General features: G+C 44.1%; 1 protein-coding gene across 11 annotated transcripts in view; it reads right to left on the bottom strand.

Annotated features, from left to right (window-relative positions):
* The window catches only part of GOLGA1 (golgin A1), a 40115-nt gene extending 22161 nt beyond the window's left edge, over positions 1–17954 (bottom strand). For 4 of the 11 annotated variants that reach the window (XM_083486136.1, XM_083486139.1, XM_083486140.1 and 1 more), the window contains exons 1-12: positions 17635–17954; positions 13536–13806; positions 12701–12791; positions 11602–11676; positions 10299–10396; positions 9332–9364; positions 7629–7757; positions 6801–6970; positions 5389–5500; positions 4330–4425; positions 3822–3947; positions 153–248 (exon numbers count right to left, since the gene is read on the bottom strand). In XM_083486136.1, coding sequence (XP_083342262.1) covers positions 153–248; positions 3822–3947; positions 4330–4425; positions 5389–5500; positions 6801–6970; positions 7629–7757; positions 9332–9364; positions 10299–10396; positions 11602–11676; positions 12701–12791; positions 13536–13670 — 1161 coding nt within the window. In that variant the 5' untranslated portion in view covers positions 13671–13806; positions 17635–17954. Of the gene's footprint in view, positions 1–152; positions 249–3821; positions 3948–4329; positions 4426–5388; positions 5501–6800; positions 6971–7628; positions 7758–9331; positions 9365–10298; positions 10397–11601; positions 11677–12700; positions 12792–13535; positions 13807–16930; positions 17037–17634 lie in introns of all 11 variants that reach the window. The other 7 variants (XM_083486145.1, XM_083486146.1, XM_083486137.1 and 4 more) reach the window with 3 other exon arrangements.
* Positions 17955–22958: the final 5004 nt, after the last annotated feature.

Genomic DNA, 22958 nt, shown 5'->3' with positions numbered 1-22958 from the left:
CTGAAAACCATGAGAAGAGAGCCCCTCCAAACTGTGTACCTGGCTTGACCAAGCCAAGAGGAATCCCCCACCCCAGAAAGTATGAGAAGGCTGTAATTCACCAACCACTAAGCACCATCCCAGGCTTCAGAAAGCAATCTTGCCCTGTGTACCTGAGTCTCCAGAAGACTTAAGCTCTCTGCATGGCTTGCCCGTGCAGCTGAAAGCTGCTGCCTGGCCTCCTCCAGTCTTTGTTCCAGAGCACTTTTCTAGAAAGGGGAGAAAATGCAATGACTACTAATATTATTGTTATTCTGGCTTTTATGTGTTGATGTCTCACAACTTGGTGGCCCTCCAAGCAGTCAACAAAATACAATGGAAAAAATAACACACAGAAATGCAAATAAATTAATAAAAGTACAGAGCAACCATGCAAACGAAACAGAGAATCATTAAGCAAGAGTTTTCTACATGGCATCATTAAAAGTCTGCAGCCAAAACTGTAACAGAATTGGGACTTCCGGGTTGACGCGATCTGGAAATGGCGGATTCCCTCCGAGCTCCGGAGGGAATCGGCTCTACCGAGGATGGGTCTTAGCCGCGCCGGCGACGCGGGGACCCTTAAAAACCGCAGGCGCGGATGCCTGCGGACTGAAGACTCGGCGGGTGCCTTAAGCGCCCCCCCTGATTCGCGAAGAGCCTTTTTAAAGGCTGCGGAGGGGATACGGGGGTGGCGTGGCACTGAGAGTCGATCGCTACCTCGGTGGAGCGAAGCCGCGAGCCATAACCAGAGAGCGCCAACTTCCTTCCTTGAAAATCTGGACTGAAAGAACTACCCGTGAGTAAGACGGATTGGGACTTTAAAAATTTCTACCCTGAATTAGAGATGACCGGGGGGTGTGCTAAAAGGAAGTCCGCACCCCCCCCTTGCAGAAGATCTAAGCAACGACATAAGAGCTAAGCTGGAGAGCCTGCCCTCGGTGGGGTGAGTTAAAAAGGACATTAACTTTCAAGATTTCGCTAAGGGAAATTTTATGCTGGAGAGTGGAGTTTCAGAAGCCTTCTTTTTGTTTTAAACTACCCCCCCCCCGGGCTCGGGAACGTCCTGCCTTAGTGCTTGTGTTGGAGCTGTCAAAGCTGACAAACGGGCAATTTAAAGCGGAAAAATTGTTGTTTAAGATCCCCCTGGACTAAGACACAATTGAATCAAAATTGTTGGAAACAAAGTAACAATAAGAAGTTAAAGGGTTGTTGAGTAAAAGATTAATAAGTAACCAGATTCCCCCTAGGGGGAATTCTGTGAAACTACAATGGATACAATGGCTGTGGATGGAAAGTTACTAGCTGAAATTGAAAGGATGTTTCAGTTGGTGGGAACCTTACAAGAGCAGAGTTTGGCTATGAATAAACAACTTGTGACTATGACCTTGGGAACAGGCAACTCTGCTGTTTGTGTTGAGGACTTGAATGAGAAAGAATCCACAGCTGAAGAGGAAACAATATTTTCAGAGGTGGAAGAGACTAAACAAGAAAAAGAGAAAGTAACTTTGGGAAGCAACATCCAAAAGCTGACATCTGTGGAATACAAGCAAGGAGATCTTGGGAACACATCTACCACAAGTCTGCGAAAGATGCAGAAGAAGAAGGAAGAGGCCCTGGGACAATATGGAATACAGGAATTTAAAATAAAGAGGCATGATTGGGGCCTTTGTTTGGACTTTGGTTTTGAGGATACAGGCTTGGTGGAAATTTTCCAGCAATTGATTACAAATCTCCTTGTGGGAAGAGAATATATTTGGATGCCTTTTCCAGACTCGACGACTGATATAAAGGGCTACCAACAAGAACGGCGGAGAGGGACTGAAAGGGACTTGAAAGCCTCGGACGTGAGGAACCCAGGCTGAGAATCTCGACTTTGGACTTTCATCGGGAAGGGACAAAAACCGGGGATGGGAGGGAGGGAAGAGGAGACTCTTAGAAACTCTTAAGACTTTTAGGTTTGGTTAATATGATTTTTAATTAAGACAAAATGAAAAATCGATGGAAGAGAACTTAAGTCCAACTTAGGAATATCAATTTTAATTACAAAAGAGGTAATAAGAAGAACAAGATGGTTAAGAGGAGAAATACCAATTTGCTGATATAATCTTGGGAATTGGGATGCACGAGGGGGGGTGGGGGGAAGTCAGGGAACAAGGTCATGAAACGAGGATTGGCTGAATTTATACATGTTTTGTTATGTGTCATTTTTTGTGTGTGTGTGTTTTGTTGTTATAAAAGTGGAAAACCCAATAAAAATTTTTTTAAAAAAAAAACAACAAAACTGTAACAGAATTGGAAAATGCTGCAGAAAAGTAGGGAAAGGGCCGTAGCCTAGTGGCGGAGCATCTGCCTTGCAGAATGTCCCGGGTTCAATCCCAAATTGTATCTCCAGCTAGGGCTGGGAAATACTCCTGCTGGAAATCCTGGAAAGCCTCTGTCAGTCAGTGTAGACAGCACTGAGCCAGATGGATCAGCAGTCTCACTCAAAAAGAGGCAGGTTCTTGTGCTCCTAGAAGTCAAGTAGGCAGCTATGTGAGGGAAGAACTGTGCAGCAGGAACTGTTCTGTCTTCCTGGCCTTGATGCTGTCACCAGACCTGCCCCTGGTTCTGAGTGACGTGGGCGGGGAAAGCTTCAAGGAAGGGTCTACTCTTTACGAAGGGCAAAACAAGCAGAACCTCCAATGACACTGCCTGTAAGTTGAAGAACTGCAACCTGAATAACTTGTGCTTGAGCTTGTTTGCTTCCTCCTCCTTCCCATTCATTTTTTCTCATGTGCAGTCTCTTTTTTTGATTGTGAGCCTTGAGGGCAGAGCCTGTCTTAGTACTGACTTTTCTAAAGGGCGGGTGCAAAGACTGCAAAGAAATAAAACAGTGGTAGAGAACCTTGGGCCCTCCAGAGTGGTCAGCTATAATGCCCATCAACCCCAGCCGGTGGCTGTGGATGATGGGAGTTGTAGTTCAGAAAATGCCTAGAGAGCCGAAGGTTCCCCACTCTTGGACATAAAACAAAAATCTGGTCTAATGCCAGCCAAACTTCTTACAGTATTTAGTATTCCTGGGTGGCATGTAAATACTCACTACTTACTCAAGGGAAAAATTAGGGCCATGCCAAACCTAAACCCAGTGAGGACAATGATATTGCTAAGCTGAATTCACATCTGATTGATGTTTTAAGACCCATCAGAATGGGCAGCCCCGCCCTTTCAGTTACCCATTTGCGAGAAGACCATGCTCTACATCCAGAATGAACTGAGCCCATGCTATCAAAATCCTTAAAGGCAGGCTCTGACCAGAAAGCATCATTAGCCCATGATGCAGCAGGAAGGATCTAAAAGAACCATCCTTCCATTACTGATTTTCAGGTGGTGAGTGTTGTTGCTTGTTCAGTGAAAGGGGAGTTGTATCAGTAGGCTCAGGGGAACATCAACAAAATCTTTAGCAGAGGGAACACTAGGGGGAGAAAAACAACCCCCTCAAAACAGTCCAGTGAATACTGAGCAAGATCAGTGAGCATAGAATACTGGTTGACAGCAGTGGGTGGAAGGGAGTACTGTAGAGGAGGGCACAGCTGGCTGAGACACTACAAAGGAGCACTCCACACCGCCAACATCTGTGGCCAGTTCCACTTGTCTCTACAAACAGCATTTTACTGGAAGTGTGAAAGCTTAGCAGCTTCCACAAGGCCGGTACCCAGCCCTAAAGAACATCTTCATGGACAATGAAACAATGGACTGCATGAAAAGATTTGATGGCCTCAGTACAGCACTATTGCAACCCCTTCTAAATGCCCCACATTTACCTCCCTGAGCAGCTCCTGGACATGCTCGTCACCAGAGAGATTCCCTTCAAAGTGCTTCTCCAGGATGGTCACTTTCTCCTGCAAGTGGCTCACAAGTTGGCTTTTCTCCTCCACCTCAACAATCATCTGTCGAGAGACATACGTTTGCTCTGCAATGAATTCTAAATAAACATGGGCACATTGAAGCGGGCATACCCATTGATGTAGGAGAGGCTGTGCATTTGCAACCAGGCACTGAGCAGGGAGAAGAACCAGTCTCCCACTTTTATGCAATTTCTGATGGGCATATTTACTAAGACCTTTCATCACAGGAGCCATAGGAGGTACTGATTCGTGCATCCATGGGCACCAGGTTGCTGACCCCACAACCTCTGCACATCAATTCCAGTTTTTCTGGTTGCTGAAATATCTGTATCATCACATAGCATTCTCTTCTTCATTGCAAAAATGCCCAAACCCTGGGGGTCTGCTTACCCCATTTCTCAGTGTGATAACATCCAGGCCATACCTTTTGCTTATTCTGTTCATACTCCTGTTTCAGAGAGTCGTGTTCTCGCTGAAGTGCTTCCAATCGCTTTTCACAACTGGCAGCAGACACTTGAGCCTAAAATATATGCTTTATTAGTTATTGGGTTTTCCCACTTTCCCATCAAATGGAGCTCAAGAAGATTAACAATGATAATGTGGAGGAAAAAACAATTAGAGCAGCCATGCAAAGAAAAAGCAAAGAAACACAAGAACAAAGAAAAAAGTTATTGAAATAAAAAGCAATTTCAATGGATTGTACACAACTTTAGTCCTACTCAAGGGTGGGCCAACTGAAATTAAAGGACACAGCTAACTTAGAGACATTAGTTTCAATAGGCCTACTCTAAGTAGAGTTTAGTTGGACACCTACTGAATTCCCCCCTTAAAAGTTATAAACCACTTGATTGCTTAAAGAAAACAACTCTCAAAGTGGTATACAAAGAGAATTAAACAATAAAGTATCAATAATGAAGTTAAGAACAGTGTTTTAAAACATTTTAAAGATAATTAAAATTAACAATAAGCTAAAAAACATATTAAAACACATATCAACAGTCTATGTATAAGTGTAGTTTGCTGAACAAAAATGTTTTTAGTAGGTGCCCTCCCTGCTGCTGAAATAGGAGATGCTCCAATCAGCATTGGCATTCTGCTGGCTCCTGAAGACACACCTGCTTGAGCAAGACTTCTCCTGAATTGAACTTGTGATTTTATTGTTTTCACTGTCTTTTCACTGTTTTATTTGCTATGTTTTTAATTGTTTGTTTTAATGTAGTTCCAATGCATGTTGTAAACTGCTTTGAGATTTCCCCCCTTAAAAATATAAAATGGTATAGAAATGATATAACAACAACAACAACAACAACAGTACTACTACCGGAACTAATGATAATGTAAATTAAATAATAAAAAATATTATTTAATTTCTCTACTATCTTTCAATTCATTCAAAGGGAAAAGGAAGGCTTTTAAGCACACTCTCTGCTTGCAAGAGAGGCATCTGATGTATCTGGGTAAGAAAAGAGAATCTCCCACTTACATTTTGTAGATCTACTGACAGTTGCTGAATGTACACTTGGAGCTCCTGGCTCCGCTGCTCTAAGGTTGTGATCTTGCTTTCTGCATTCTCCTCTGCATCAATGAGCTCATCCCTGTGAGGGGAGGAAATGAAAGGAGGAAGAGAAATTTAACTTGAAGGCCAGAGATCAGGGATAGCCAACACAGTGCCCTCCATATATTGTTATGACTCCAACTTCAATCAGCCCAGCCAAGAGGGCCAGTGGTCAGGAACAAAGGATTTGGGAAGTCCAAGAATATCTGGACGGCCATAGGTTCCCATCCCTGAGCAAGAAGTTCAATTCTCTGTGTTAGGTCTAAGCTGAGATAATGGTTTCATATCCAAGCATAGGAAGCTTCATTTCATTTGCTCTGAGATGGTGCCTCCATGACCTGTCTTATGGAGATGGCAGTGGTTTTAGGTCTGCCCCTTAGAGCAGGCGTGAGAAACCTGGGCCTGCCAACTTCCATCAGCCCCATCGTTTTGATGATTTTGTTTGGTTTTCTACTGTACACCGCTTAGAAATCTTTAAAACATCAAGCACTTTAGAAATGGTTTTTAAAAATTGTTCATTAAACTGTTTTCAAGATACAGATTAAAAAATGAAACAAACAATACCGATGCAAAGAGTGAGCCATTAACATAACAGGCTTAAGACAGCTCAGTAACGATGCAAACTCATCAGCTTATGTTTATATTTCTTCTACAGGGTTTCAAGGTAAAGAGGTAACTCAAAAGGTCCACAGTCTAGAGTAGTACTCTGATGTGGTGGACCAGCTATTTTTTCCCTCCCAACATCCCAGATTCTGGTGCCATATTTGGTCCCGGAAGCATCCCATCCAACCTGGGCTGTGGTGGGGCTGCCACTGGCCAGCAGCCAACGGCTTGTGGACCGGCACCAGTCCTTTTGAGGTAGCACTGGTCTAGAATATGTGAAGGGCAAGAAGAAAACATTTTCCTTTACACTGGCATATCTTAAAATCATCACATAAAGATTCTGCCTTTCCTAAAAGAAGCTCAAGGTGGCGCACATGCTTCTTCTCCCCACTTTATCCTCACAACCCTGTGAGGTAGGTGAGGCTGAGAGTGACTGACTGGCCCACTGAACTTCAGGGCCAAATGGGGATTTGATCCCTGGTTTTCCAGGCGGTAGTCCAACACTCTAACTATAACACCATGGTGGCTCAGTAAACACTACCCATATTTTCTCAAATGGGTCTTTCACCTACTATCCCCGGCGGCCCTGAGTTTTTGTGTTTTACTCTAAAAGGGCACATTGCCAAACTTGCGCAGCCAAGAGGAGATGCTTTTAAATAAATAAGAATTTACAGGCACACAAAGCCTGTCCAGGACAAGACCACCAGAGGGTCTAAACAGAACATCCTTTCCCCAACCTCTCTGCTTCCAGCTCTGCATGCTGCTTTCGTAGTTGCTGTAACTCTGCTGCCTGGCGGGAGGACAAAGTGCGAAAGGTCTGCAGCTCCTCTTGAGTGCGCTGCAGCTCTTGTGTGGAGGACCCCAATTCCTGCTCCATCTGGGCCAGTGACTCTTCCTTCTTCAAAAGCTGCATGTTTTAAAGAAAACAAACAACAAAACCACATATCAATCAGCTAGCTCTCAGAGGCAGAGGGAACTTCTCAGTACAGTGCTACCTTGGAATATGGCAGGAGTGGCCAGTTTAATGCCATCCAGATGTAGTTGCACTGTAATTCCCACCATGCCTGACCTCTGAGTCTTGCTTGCTGGGGCTGGTGGGAGTTGCAGGATGGCTTCCTATGCCCCTGTGTCTTAAGGGAAGGACTATAGATCAGTGGGAAAGCATTTGTTTTGCATGCAGAAGGTCCCATGTTCAATCCTTGACATCTCCAGGACAGGCTGATAATGTCTCCTGCCTAAAATCCAGGAGAGCTGCTGATGGTAAGTGTAGACAATAATGAGCTAAACAGGACAAGCTTCTGATATTCCTGCTTTGAGATTGCCCATGTACTCCCCTTTGATTCCCACGGTGAAAAAGAGGTAGAACATAAATGTAGTAAATAAACTAAAGGGTGAAGGCAGTCCAATAAACCCAAGGGTAGATAAGAGAGAAAAAGAGGAAGGCCAGCTGGGGAGCGGGGGCGGTCAGTGGAATATAAAGGCAAGGGCTTCCTGGATTATGTCCCAGAGGTCTAGGCTGGGTCTAGCTGCCCTACCCCAAATGGGCCTCCCTTGGGATCACTCACCATGTGCTTGACTTTAGCCAGCTCCTGCTGCTGGAAGCCCTCCAACTCATCAATCTCATCCCTTTTCTGGAAAAGGTTCAAGCTCTGCTCTTTCATCTCTTGTAGCTGTGCCGAAAGGAGCTTCTTCTCCTGTTGAGCAGCCAACACATAGAAAAGAAGATTAGGGGAATTTCCCAGCTTCAGTGTAAAAACCAATTAAGATCTGAAAAGGGGGAGATTGTCCAGTGTTCTGCTTGGTGGGAGGAAGGCCCATCTGCAAAGGCCCTAAATATCAAAAAGTACTCACAACAAGGATTTTGGGGTGGGTCTTGATGTTCGTATGTAATCTAGCTAAGGTCTGTCATAGAAATTATCTCTATTCTGTGTAAAGAAAACTGAAAGAGCAACAACAAATGCTACAAAATACACAATAAAACCATGAATACAAATTACTAATATTTATAGAAAAAAGTTCTCACCCAGGACCTAAACAACCCACAAATTGCCCCAGAAATCTCACAATGAAGAGCTTTTCTGGGACCCACTAGCACCACCCTAGTTTCTCAGGTGAGGCTTTATGAACAGACACCCAGTCTGATGGAGCTTCTTCTGTGTCACATCCAGCACTCAGATCAGTTGTACTGCACAGACACCAGTTCCAGGTGACAGGAGGTTTGGCTTGGTTAGTTTCCCAGGGGTCCCCTCATGGATGGCAAACAGAACACCCCTCCACTCAACTGGAGGCTGCATCCAGTGCTAGTCCATTATTTTCAATGGGTTTATTCTGATTAGAACTTAGTTGGATGCAACCCTTGGGAACGAGAGACCCTTAAAGCCACATCCCTTGAAGCAGAAAATGAAGCAGCAGCTTTGGGAGTTCTCTTGCTCAGGGGTAAGGATAAACTGAGAGGTACTGCCAGGTGTAAGTTGGGGTGTCGCAGGCTGACCTTGTTTTCAAGGCATCTGGGCATTGCCACACTCTCTGTTGTCGAGGGGTGTTACAAGCAGAGTAGTCTCTGTCTTTCATTCAGCAGGGATGGCATTTAAAAGTTTGACAATTGTACCTAAGTATTCAGAATATTCTTCTAGTCTGGTAATTATTCTACTGTTTGTTTGCCATTAGCTACCCCTGAGTAGTATAGGTGCTCAATTAACTAGAAGTATTTTTTGTTCAAGATTCTAGGCCTCAAGAATATAGAGGAAAAATCTGGAAGCCTTTTACAAGCTTCTCTTATTCAAGTGTTCTAGGGAATGGTTTTCTGCTTCTCTTTCAAGGATCACAATAATATTTCTCTAGCCCAGCAGAGGGAAACCCATGGCCCTCCAGATGTTGGCAAACTACAACTCCTATCACCCCCTGTCACCAGACATGCTGGTTGAGGCTGAGAGGAGTTGGAAGCCAAACATCCGGCGGGGGGGGGGAGGCAATTTCCCACCTTCTTGCCTTATGGAGAGAGAATTTACATCATTCTGCTGGTAACCCAGCAAGACCACATAATGCTTTTGCTATCAAGAAATTTCTATAATATTCAACAGTCTAGACTGTCATGGAAGACTGAGGAACATGAAGCACTGAGACTAAGCTGCTTATGATGTCTGCAGCACAGCTGGGAACTAAATTTGAAGTCTACTTGGGAAGGGGAGGAAGAGAAGATTACAGCCTCCAAAAATGAGATCCTGTCTGTTTGCACATTTTAGGGCCCAGCTCTAAGTAAGCTACTTGCCTTTTCAAGGTGTGACAGCTTCTCCCTCCATTCCTGGGAAGGAAGAAAAGGACAGGTCAACATTTGCATGCCAGAGGGGCTATAATGAGGGAGAAGCTGGCAACAAACCAGGGAGCAGAAAAGTTCAGAGCCTACACCATCTGTCCTGCACAGTTCAAAGGAGCAACAGCAACTGGTGCTGTTATTGCATCACAGAGAGGCTCCCTTCCTTAAAGGGACAGTCTCAGAGAGAAGGAGCATGACTGTTTGTTATTTTATATGATTTATGCTGTGTTTGTAATGTTTTACTGCGTTTTATTATGTTACTGTTATTTATTGTTTGTAAGTCACTTTGGGATTCATTTCAATGAAAAGCTGCACAGAAATACAATCAATCAATCTTCAGTGATGGCTCCTCACTTGTGGAAAGCTCTCCCCACAGGGAGGCTCACCTGGCACCATCATTACATATCTTTAGGCACCAGACAAAAACAGTCCAGAAGACCGTTCGAGTTCTGCAATGTTCAAAAGCCAGCAAAAGGCTGACTGCAAGTTCAATGGAGAAAACTGAAAAACATGCAGCAGAATTCATTCGACTTCCAAGGCGCGTTTGAAAATGGAAGCAATTCCTTTCAGGTTTTCGACTTTCGAAAACCAAAATGTTCAGCTTCTGAGACACTCAAAAACCGAGGTAACACTGTAATTGTAAGTGGCTCTGAGTTTCCAGGGCAAAAAAAGTTACTAATAAATTTAACAAATAATAACCATCTTGAGAGACTATTTCTGGGAGAGTAGGAATGGGAGGGGAAAGTGCCCCCTCGATGTTTGTTGGGACTACAAACCCCATCATTCCCTGTAATGACCGTGCTAAGCCTGAAAAAAGTGAGGACTTGGCAGAGTGGGGTTGTCCAGGAAGGCTTGTCCCTCTCCTCACCCATCTCAGAACTTCTGGGAGCATGGCAACAAAGGCTTCATGAGCCTGACTGACCTGGTCCTTCTTCTCCAGAGCCAAGACCGTGCCTTCTGCCATCTTGGCCGTGCTGGCTTGATGAGCCTCATTCTGCTCTTGGAGCTTCTTCACAAAGGCTGCGGGTGACAACACATGAGCCGGAGAAACACCTGGGTGCTGCTGTGCCCAAGGCCCAGACTCATTCCATCTTAGGAGTGCAAGTTACTGCCTAACAGTGAGCCAAGGCTACTCCAATGCTGCCTGCTCTGACTGGCAGTAGGTCCCCAAGTCCCTCAGCAAAGTGTTAATTGCTAATGACTGCTACCTGAAATCAGTAGTGGCTGGTGCCCAATGGGGTTGGTAGGGCAGAAGGCAGGGAGTCCAATGGTAGGTGGAGGCACAGCCAGTGACAGGTGGAGCTAACCAATTCTAGTTTTGTCCTCTTCCCCCTCCCTGTAGAGTTCTACAAGGGCAACACTGAGATTAAGGAGCAGAGAGCTGACAGGCAGTGCCATCCCCTGGACTGTTGTGAGTCAGGAAACAGGCAGGCAGATATTGGCTGTGGGTAGACTGAGGTTAGTGGGGCAGTCCCACTACTGCCTGAAATTGTTTTAACTGGAGATTTTTGGGGCAGGGGTGGGGGGAAATCACACCAGGACCTTCCATATGGAAAGCATGTGTTCCGGCACTGCCCCTTGGTACTGCCCCATCAGCAGAACATTACTCCACAGAATGAGGTAACTCTTCGACAGGACCCAAGCTGGGGTTTGGGGCGGATGCTCCCCCTGCTCATTCAAAAACCTCTGAACCTTGCACAGGTCCTTCAGAAGCTGCAGATAGCAGCTGAGAACTTTGTATGAGAGATGCCTATGTTTTGTATGTATTATACTTCTCAGAATAAAGAACCATTCACAGTTCTCTGCTCATTTCACTTTCTCTTCTTTCAGTGTCCCAGCTACACTTCAGGCAGCACTATACTGAGCAACATTAAGTTCTGACTCTCTCCTAGGCCCAAATCTCACCCCTCATCTGCTTTCCCACAAATGAGGAAGTAAATAAGGGGCCTGCTCAAGTGTATGCCAAACCACAGCTTACCATTTCAAGAATGAGATTCAGGCTCACACGCTGCCTCCTCCCCTCAGGATTTTGCTAGTGATAAACCTGTTTCGAACAGCCAGACTAAAGTCCATGCTGGCCTACAAACTGTGCCTTCATCCTCATTTGCAAGCAAGCAAGCACAAATAATAATTTTCTTGGCTGGCTCAAGTTCAAAAAACAGTTTTACTTCCTGAGGCTTCTAAGCCCTTTTTTAAAGGGAAATGGAAAGAAGATGGGTACGTACAATCCTGATGGGTCTCTAATGCGTTCTCAAGCTTCTCCTTAATCTTCTGCAAGTTTCGGACCTGCTCGGCGTAATCTTGGGGGAAGGAGGCAGCAGCACCAACCAGAGATGGGCAGACAGGAGGGAAAAAACCGGGAGGAGGGGAGGAAAAAAACCTGGTGAGTGAAGAGGAATAATGATTTCCTTTGTTTGAAAATCATTTCTGTTAAGGAAGGTGAGGCAAACGGCCACACCTCAACACCAGGCAAAACAAAATACTGCTACTGCACATGAAGTATGAAGAAGAGGTACAGACAGAAGGAATTTTGCTAGGAACAGAGAATCAAACATTGCTGAAAGGGCAGGGCAAGTTACCAAGACCAGTAGAGTGGCTCCAGAAGGCCATTCCTTTCTTGGTAGCCCATAGTATAGTTGCACAGAGTATGTGTAAACCAAGACCTTGATGCTCTATAAAATTACACATACACCATCCACGCTGGCTCAAAGAATGGAAGCAGTTTTATCATCATATGTTAGAAGAGCAATGGTCATTTTTTACTCCTATCCAAGTGCAGACAGTGGAAGGATTAATGGAGTCTTACAGCAGTGGACTACAGAAGTGTAATTAAAAACAGGAATGGCTTTTTTTGGCAGGGTGGCCGTGCTGCCCACTCTAGCAATGGATAAAGGACATTTTTCAGCTTGAGGGCTGCATTCCTTTGTAGACAACCTTTGGGGGGTGGGGGTGGGGAGACATGCCAGTGGTGGGCAGGGCTAGAAGCAAAAGTGGGGGAAAGCAATGGATGTGACTCTTTTGTATAGCAGGTTACTTTTTGGCCATGTAAATATCAGAGGGTCTCTGAAAATACATAAATCCCTTTCCACCCTCTATTTACACAAGCAAGAGGCATGATCACATCCAAGGACACATTTGGGCCATGCTAGAGGACAGTGTGGAGCAGGCCATTGAGAGGCATGGCCTGGACAGAGTCTAGAAGGCCTAGAGGGCTACTTTTGGCTCACCCTGTACTTTGAACAGGTATGACTTCTGAATGTTGTCTATACAACAGGGAGCACCTGTGTTCTTAAGCTAACCCCTCACCCCCAACATGGCACCTACCAGACAGCTTGACTTCCAGCTTCCGGATTTGTTCATTCCTCCGGAAGAGCTGAGACGAGAGGTCCTCCCTGGAGCTGCTTCCATCTGAGGGCTTAGTGAATTAAGAGATATATAGTAGGGATACTCACTTTTAAAAATTCAGAAATGAACAGTCCAACACACTTGTCCATTTCAGCAACAGCAACAAAGAAGAGCCTGCCCACGGGGAGCAGGGGGAGAGATGAGAGGAGAATGGCACTTTGCTGCAGTTTTTACATCATGCTACAGTTTTTAAAGCATTGGCAGTGTTTTGTCCCTTCCACTAGCAAAAATGGTGCTCTCAATTCTTCTCTTATGATTAGATAATGTCACACTAGCTGGATAGGCTCATTCCTCTCAACTCAGCATTGGTCTTCCTCCATCTTTATGAGGTGCTAGTGAATTTTGCCTTTATATGCTAAATTGCATAGAAGTTGTTATACTGGCTGCTTGATACCCTTGCCAACACAGAAGTGAACCCAGCACTGCTCACCAGTCAACATCACTCACTTGTCAGAGTTACATCAGGTGACTGACAGGTGAACATACTGCTTTATTGAAAATTTGGTGTGATAATGAAGTGCTGGATTCAGCCCACACTATCAGTGCTACCACCTGGTGCACTTCCCCCATTTCTTCTCCTGGACAAAAGGAATTGGTACTAGGACATTCAAGAGGACCAAACCATACCAGAGAAAGATTCATAACATTTTTAGGTTTGCTTTTGTATTCTGTAGACGTCAACATAAAATTGAGCAAATCAACACATAGTCGTTTTTAAAAAACTAAATAGCAAAACGTAGCATTTGGCACTTACAAAGTCATCCCCAGAATCTGCTCCTACAGATGTGATGGACTCCTTGCTGACCGATCTGGGCATTCTAGCCACCCCTCCTGGCCGCGGAGAAGTAGCTGCCTCTTCTGCAATCTTCTTCTTTAGTTTTGCAAACATCTTCAACAGCCAGACAGGCCCTCAAAGGCAGGATCACCACAGTTCAGACAGTCAAGGCACAAACACACAGCAGTCTGTGCCTGATTTATCTTCCATCCAATCAGTTCCTCTCCCTCAAGGGGCTCATTGCCCAGTGCTGTTTCAAAATTAAGGGGGTGCATTTATAATGACCAAATCTGACAATACAGTTCAGTAACAATACAGTTCAGGGGGTGCATTTGTAATGACCAAATCTGACAATACAGTTCAGGCAATCTGCAAGAATTAGCTGAAGATCAAAATCTATGTTTGGAACAATTTTGAACTCCTTGAATTCTAAACCTACATTGCTCTCCAACTCTCTTCTGTCCACCCACCCCAACCTCAATGCAAGCCAAAGTACTGGAACAGATACAATACTAGTCAAATCTAAAAACAAAATCGTAACTATTGTTTTTTGAAGCTACTGTCACTGGGAACCACATTTGCACTCAGGTTTCAGACCTTTTAACAGTCTTCAATTCCTTCATCTTTTTCTTAAAACCAATACAAAATATTCTGAGGCATGTTTTACAATATTTACAAGTATCCCAATAAAAATAAACTCCATAAGGCTTTAAAATTGACTGTAAAATTTAAACCACAAGATGTGCCCTTGATTGATGGGCTCAAGCTATCAAGACAGAATGAGACACAACACTAAAACATCATTAGAAATTCCGGCCCATACCAATACTTGGCTCTTCTGATTTTGTTGGCTTCAAGTATGTTGGAAGTCACAGGGACCCGTGACATGCGCCATAAGCAAGAGGCAGAACACAGGTTGCAACATCAAAGCAGGACCCCCAATGCAAGATAAAAAAACTCAAGAAGAGGTCTCACCGAAGCCACATGAAGGGGAATTACCATCTCCTGGCTTGGCCTCTCTGTCTACTTAACACCATCTCCCTGAGCAACCATGAATTATTCACTGGATTTCCTGACAGCCCTGCAGGAGCTATAGGACACCTGACACCACCTGTCCAACATGCTGACCTTGAAAGTACTTCATGAACATTGAAGGCTGATTTGTGATAGTAACTTCAGCTTCCCCACATATTTAACTTTGCCTCTCACTACCAAATCTCATGATGACACCCTCAAACTTAAACCAAAAGGATGACTTACAGGATCCACTCTGAACCAACACTTAGCAAGAGGTGCCATAGCTTGTGTGCCCAGAAATCACTATCACCAACCAGGAAGCACTCTTCTCTAGTTCTAGAAGCAGGTGGGATGGTGGAAGCAAATGACTAATTGCAGGCAATGTTAATAAATTATGCCTAAACTTTTTAGCTTTTCTAATGCAATTTCTAAGATAATGTTTGAAAAGCATTTTTAACTTACACATGCCTGTTATTTACATATAGTTGAGAACATAGCCAGAGGCCCTCTTTATTTATACATTCTGGCTCCGAGAGATCATATTTGGCCCCCGGTATGATGCTCTTTGAATTTCTTGCCATATTCAGTTTCCCACCAACTCACATTAGACTACAGTAATGTCAATGCACTCCCCACCATCACCTGTTACTGAAGGGGTGGGGAAAGTCAAATTTGGCCTGTGGGGTCATTTTAAGACAAGGATGCTCACGCTATATATCAGGCACACAGATCTGTTATCTCCAGTGTAAGCACTAAGTGCTAAGACAGGAGATAAGGGATCTCTTATCACTGATCCTACTGCTAAGCACTACAGTAATTATTACTGTATTTACCCCTATCAGTTGCTTATTGCAGTAGAGGCAAACCCCCTTAGGAGCAGCTACGATGAGCTGCGCTTCGGTCTTATATTCTTCCTACAGAAAAGACTGCTGTCTGGGACTGGGCATATGAGACATCTTTTGACAATCTTTCAGACACAACTCAATGTGCTGGTGTTAGTTTAAAATTCTAACACAGCTACCTTAATGATTATTTTCTCCTATATATGGACCTGTCCAGACACTAAGGTAATATTAAGAAGACTTTCTTTGGATTCCACTTGTTAGAATAGAGCTGGGCTGTGACCCAAAAAGGCCTTTTCAGCTGTGGCAATTCAACGTCCTTTCAGTGACAGGTGGAGACTTTTAGGTTTCTTTAAAACAAAGCTTTAAACTGGCTTTTAAAAACCTGGTTTGGTACTGGTGCTCTGCTCTACTCCATACTTTATCGTAACTACTGTTTTGTTAGCCTGGTGCTGTCTAGATGTGCTGGGCTACAACTCCTTCAGACCACACCAGCACAGCCATGCTGTATGGAAATAGCAGTCCAAAACATCTGGAGGGCACCAGATTGGCAAAGGCTGCTTCTCTGCATTATTCACTGTCCTTAAACTACCATTACTTATTTTGGGGCCCGTTGGGTAGAAGACAGCAAGAAGAGAAAGCTTAAAAATAAAACCAACCATCTCACGAAGCAGTGAGCATGAGTCAATACACACATTTGAAGCTGCTTTAAGCATCTTAAATAAATTTGATTCTTGCCTTCCAAAATTTGCATAACATTATCTTTAACCATTTTACCTTTGAATAGCAAACCCCTCATTGTTTACATTGCTACTATAATACCCATGTTCAATGCAACCAGATCCACATTGCAACCCTGCCCCACCTGTATTCCAGGGGGCTCATGCACTAGCAAGTACTCTCAGGTCTTGCTAGCAAGTTTCCCATAATGGGCATCTGGCTGGCCACTATGAAAACAGAATGCTGGACTAGATGCGTCTTTTGAGGTCTGACCCTAAAAGGCTCTTCTTGTGCTATAAGTACGGTACATTTAGGATTGCAAAGGGCATTATGGTATGAATGTTTCAGCCAGGAAAGATCTTGTCTAAAATTCCCACTTGGTCACAAACCTCAGTGGATAACCTTTGGACCAGCTTTGTTGTGTGAGCAAAATATGGAGGCATGGAAAGACTTGATGTCCCTGCTCTTGAATAAAGCACAATAAAAAAACATCAAGTAGGCGATTCCAAATATAGTTTTATTACTGGATCAGAGCTTCTGAGGCATGCCAGGTGTTTTCCTTTTTCTGCAGTGCCCAAACAATGTTGCTAGCATCAAAATGCTAGCGTGTATCCCATCACTCACCCCATAATTAAATCTGGATTTATTCTTTTCAGGGGAAATTACAACACACACGTTACCAATACCCTGTTTGTAAATTAAGCCCCATCTAGAAGGACTCAAGGTTAACACTAACAATAATGATACAAAAGTCACAACATAAAAAAGGAAAACAAAAAGTCACTGGAGTCATACCTTTATTTGGGTCAACTAAAATGCTGCAAAACAGTGGTGTGGTTTTGAGTTACGTAGAAGTCTTCTTCACACTTACTGTACAAAATCAGGCTTTGGTGGGGCAAGGCTTGGAAAGAGGGAAACAGAGAAGTAGGTATTTCCCTCCCCTCATTACTGTGAAAGCCAATGAAGAGCGGCAAGACCCAGGTTCAAATCTCTGTTAAAGCCATTAAAGCTCACTGGGTTACCCTGGGTCAATCACTATCTCTCAGCCTGAAATGCTGTGAGGATAAAACGCGAAGGAGAAGTGTGCAAACCACCTTGACCTCCTTGGAGAAAAAGTGGGACGTAAGTGTAAGAATAATTCATAAATAAATAATGAATAACGATGCCTGAATCTTCCCCTCTTCCCTCCTCGAACCCTTTTCCTTTTACATGCCGCCTGAAGAACAGCGTTGGGGAACCCGAACACTTTCTCGCATCTTTTGCTTGGTCCTTTTATAGGCAATAAATATGGTACATGAGCGGGGAAGACGGAGGCTCTTAACAGCCGCGCCAAACCTACCGTATTTACCGTCTCACCTTTCTTTCCAACACTACTACCACCCTCCAGAAAGCAGAACAGAAACCCACCCCCAACGACCGCAAGACACTGACATTTCACGCACCCTTTAAAGTCCAAGGAAAAGAAAAGGCGGAACATAAAACCCTTTCTCTTAACTCACCGGCTGGTTCCTGACAGAACGGACGCCTCAACCACTCAGCCGGACCCGGAAACACGGTCACCACCGGCTGGCGGAAGTGACGTGGCAGAAAGGGACTAGGGACGCGTGCGCAGAGAGAGGTGCTGTTTGTTTGTTTGTTTGTTTGTGTGTAAGTGTGTGTAGCGAAGGAGACATATAAAGTTGGAGGGCGTGACCACTTCGGAGGCGTGGCTAAAAAGAGGCCCCACCCCTCGCGTGACTGAAAAAGGGCGGATGTGAAAAAATGGAGGCGGTACTTGCGTCACACGTCGCGCCCCTCCCACTTTCGCCTCAGGACGACGTTCGAGGAGGCGGGACAGAGCGGGAGGCAGGCGCTCAAAGGACGCTCATCATGCATTTAAAGCACACGCTTAACTCTCACCCCGCAAAGTATTCTGGGAACTGTGGTTTGCCCTCACAGACCTACAATTCCAATAGCACCCATAGCAAACTACTGTTCCCAATAAGGGTGATTTAGATGGGAGGCGTGTATGCAGGCTGTACAGAAAATGAAAGAAACACCATTTTGTTCTTTGCTGTTATATAAAAAATATTTTTCCTTTTTAATAAAGAGGTAGCTGCCTACACTTAAGTAAACTCACTTCAAGTCTCTGCCAAAGCAGACTGTGACTTTTTAAAATTGCTGTCCTTTGCTTTGTGAGGAAAGTGCTGATTTGTTTTTGTGAAAGGGCTAATAAATTTTTATATGGTTATTATCTCTCTCACCTGTATATGTCAATTTTGTTATTCCCAACTTGGATTTAAAATATTCAATGGGCATCAGGTCATAAACACTCCAGATAAATAAAATAAATTGGGAGCGAATCCACCCAAAGGGGTAGTCAACCTGTGGCTTTCCAGCTACTGTCGCTGGGGTCCCAACTCCCATGATCCCCAAGGACTACATGCAACATCTGGAGGGCTACAGGTTGACTCTCACGCCTCAACACTTTCCCCATGTAACACTAGGTGTCTTCCCTATTTCTAAATATAAAATTCACTGCTGAGGGCATTACATCATAGATTTAAATCACATAGCTCCCCCCAACCCAATAATCCTAGAAACTGTGGTTTACCCATCACAGAGCTACCATTCCCAGCACCCCTAACAAATGAGTTTTTTAAGAGAATCCATATGCTTTAAATGTACATCACATAGTAACACAGGAGGCTGCCTTAAGGTAAAAAGTAAAGGTAAAAGACCCCTGGATGGTTAAGTCCAGTCAAAGGCAGCTATGGGGTTGTGGCGCTCATCTCGCTCTCAGGCTGAAGGAGCCAGCGTTTGTCCACAGACAGCTTTCCAGTTCTTGTGACCAGCAGGTTTAAACCGCTACTTGCGCACAGAGGACCGTGACGAGTGCCAGAGTGCACGGAAACACAGTTTACCTTCCTGCCATAGTGGTACCTATTTATTTACTTGCACTGGTGTGCTTTCAAACTGCTAGGTTGGCAGGAGCTAGGACAGAGCAATGGGAGCTCACCCCATCATGGGAATTCGAACAGCCGACCTTCTGATCAGCAAGCCCAAGAGGCTGAGTGGTTTAGACCACAGCACCACCCGGGTCCCCTAGGAGGCTGCCTTATACCAAGTCAGATGCCGTGGCCCATCTAATTTATTGCATGCCCTCCAACATTTCTCCAGTGAAAATAAGGACATCCTCTTCAGTGAGACTAAAGAGATATATTTTTATAAAGGATATTTTCTTCAGTCAAAGGTGCTCTTTAAATCTCCACATTTCAGATGAACAGGGTATTTTTTATAATCTGATGCTTTATGCATCTGCTTTCAGCTGCTCAGCTGCAGAAATGCAAGCTTCAGAGCTGGGTTTTAGCAACCTCATCAGGATCTCAGGCACTCATCAACATGATTTCCAGCTCCTTTTGCTGGCTGAGCTGCTTTTTATAGATCAGCAGTTGCAAAAGTCTCATGTCTCCCTCCCCTTTCCCACCACCACCTCCAATCTTTCTAAAATCAATAAAACTGCCTCTTTTGTGCTGGTTCATGGGATGTTTTGCCTTACATATTAATCTTCTATTCAGTGGCAGAGTCAATTTGCCTGCTTTAAAAAAACAGAAGGGGTGTTTCTTATGAAACCCTTGGCAAAGATCCATAGCCATACAGTACTTGTTACAATTGCTCATTAGAAGATCCTTGCAGATGGATAATTATATATTTTGTGATTTTGTGTTCTAGTTTTGTTCTGTGAGCTGCCTTGAAACCTCCAGGGATAGGGTGGAATATAAATAAATAAATAAATAACAAAACATTTATCTCATAACACCAGAACTCTTATTCATGCAGCACGTAGTTAAAACTATGGAACTCACTGCCACAGGAGGCAGTGATGGCCACCAACTTGGAGAGCTTCCAATGTCTCCTGATTGAAGTGCAGAGAGTTTGAGGGCTGGACATTTGCAGGGAAACAAAAATGCTTGTTTATAAAGCTGCTGTACTACCAACCTTACTGTATGCTTGTGAAACATGGACCACTTATAAATGCCATCTCCAACTCCTTGAAAGATTCCATCAATGGTGTCTCTGAAAAATGTTACATCTCACTTGGGAAGACAGGCAAATTAATGCCAGTGTACCGGAAGAAGCAAATGATTATTCGTGCTCGCTTTGGCAGCACATATACTAAAATTGGAACGATACAGAGAGAAGCAAATGATTCTTCAACATCAACTTTGTTGGTCATGTTGTGTGGATGCCTGATTATTGTCTTCCAAAGCAACTATTCTATTCTGAATTAAAAAATAGAAAGCGTAATACTGGTGCTCAACAAAAGACGTTTAAAGACTCTCTCAAGGCAAATCTTTAAAAAGTCGTATAAACACCAACAACTGGGAAACACTGGCCTACGAGCGCTCCAGTTGGACAACAGCCTTTATCAAATGTGTCATAGAGTTTGAAGATGCTCAAACTCAGGACAGAAGGGAGAAACATGCTAAGAGGAAAGGACATTTGGCAAATCCTCACCGTAATCAACTCCCACCTGGAAACCTATGTCCCCACTATGGAAGGACATGTGGATCCAAAATTGGCCTCCATAGTCACTTATGGACTCATTGTTAAGACCATATTCATGGAAGAAGCTTACTTGGCTCCGAATGATCGCCAAAGAAGAAGAAGGAGGTGGGGACCCCAGGACTAGGTCAGAGACAATGTGCTGGGGAGGAGTCTCAAGGAAGAGTTCTCAACCAAGCATTTTATTTATTTTTTAAAAAATCTTATTTATTGATTTTTTTACAAAAAAACCTTAACAAATGTTAACATAAACTGTAAGTTACTTTATGCATTTTCTTCCCGTCCTCCCCTTCCATGGTTTCCATATTTACCTTTTTTTAATAAAAAAAAAATTGATGAAAGAATTCCAATTATAAATAAATAAAGTGATACCAAGGGAAAAGGTGGGAGTGGGGGGGGGGAGAAAAACGATGCATATACAAAAGAAAGAAAACAATATTTAAAAATGCAATATGATACACTGTCATACGTTCTTACATAAATTGATAAAGTGTTATTTACCTTTGAATGCGGCATATTTCACCCATACTATTCAATATATCCATTTTAACATCTCTTTTTTAAGCCTGATAGTACCTTCTCTAAGATCAAGGAGTTCCTTATATGTGCCCCAGTTCTCATTCACATTTAATTTATTGACTGGGCCTGCTTCAATGGGGGATCATGAGGACTTTCTTTCTAGGACATTTTTCAGTCTTGCCGAAACACAACAACAACAACAATTTATTATTTGTACCCCGCCCAGCTGGCTGGGTTTCCCCAGCCACTCTGGGCAGCTTCCAACAAAAGATTAAAAATACATTAAAATGTCAGATATTAAAAACTTCCCTAAACTATATAAGTTCTTCTGTAGAACGCGGATGAGGAAGCTGTTGCTCATATTTCAAGTCCTGCTTGCATTTTAACCTCGCTGTAGTAAATACTCAGCAAAAAGTCTCTAATCCCCAATGTCACCATAAGGGTGTGGATCGAGGTTGCAGACGGCGTCTTTGCTGAGCCTCCTTTCCCGGCAGATGACATTGTTGTGTGGGTCTTCTTGCTTCCAGAGGCCTCCTCTCAGGCTCCAGTTGATAGGCTGCCATTTTCCAGCGTGGATTCATCGTTTCATGCAGGAAAGACAGAAAGGAGGTTCTGTTAGAAGGGTACTGAATATCAGTAACGTTAGATCCTCTTGTTGCCCCAGAAATTATCACCGCTGATGGTGAATAAATAATTAAAAGGAGACTTTTTATAATGGAGAAAGGGAACCAAACTTCTGCTTGGGGGGGGGGGTCGCCTGCTCCCCCCATTCAAGAAGATTGCAGAGAGTCCTGCAAGGACCAGGACCCTGGGCAGGCAGGCAGCATTGGCGACACCTGCTGCTCCAGCTAGGTATACATAACTAACCTCTACTGGATTGGTGGGAAGATGAAATGGGGTAACCCTGTGCAAAGCTGCAAACAAAGCAAAGTGACCTTACCAGATGCTTAGCTGCCAGGTGGAGTACAAAGTGGAGGCCAAAGCTTTTGGGATGTATCCACCAATTGACTTGTGGGGCTGGATGGCAAAGAGCTCTCACTGTGGCCTCGAGAAGAGGGTTAGAAGAAGAACTCAGAAATGAGCTCTTCAACAGATTTCACCTTCCAGTGGCAGCTTTGGGGTGAAAGTGATCAGCCCCTTTCTGTTTCTGCAATTCTCTCAGAAGGATGTCCCACTGACTTCAGTGGGAGTCACTCCAGTTTGCTCCTTATCCCCTCCTCTTCATTTTTCCTTTGGTTTCACCTCTGTTTGACAGCCACTAAGCCATTAATTTGGATTGCAAATGTTTGCGAGAAGCTCAGAGAGCCATGCCTGAGAGCCGAAGATGGACCAACAATCCAAAATGGTTTGGCTGCAAGATGGAAATAGAAAATGGGATGATGAAGGAGGAATGCGGTACTGTACGAATTACTGGTAGTTGTTCTCCAAAAGCTAGACAGTCTCTGAAGCTCCTGAGAACAACCTCTCCCTCCTATTGAGTAAGTCAACCTTGTTGGCCCTCACCTTGGCCACCTTGGCCTCATCTTTGAAGTGAATGACAATGACCAGTTCTCGAATGGCTCCTGCAGTTGTTCTAGGAAGCAATCGGTCTCTAGCTCTGCCCTGAAGCAGCCCCAGAAGTTCAATGGCTGCTGCCTGCCCAGATGAAGTTTTCCTTACACAGGCAAAAAGCAAAAGAGATTATGTCTCTCATCAGAGCTGTTTAATTTCCCCAGCAGGAAAGGTGAGATCAGGGCCCCTGTCCACTGGGGTCTTTTGA

The sequence above is a fragment of the Podarcis liolepis genome (genome assembly GCF_965112155.1).
Source record: "Podarcis liolepis genome assembly, chromosome: Z".
In the NCBI taxonomy this organism is placed as follows: domain Eukaryota; kingdom Metazoa; phylum Chordata; class Lepidosauria; order Squamata; family Lacertidae; genus Podarcis; species Podarcis liolepis.
This window is presented reverse-complemented; position numbering and strand designations above follow the sequence as displayed.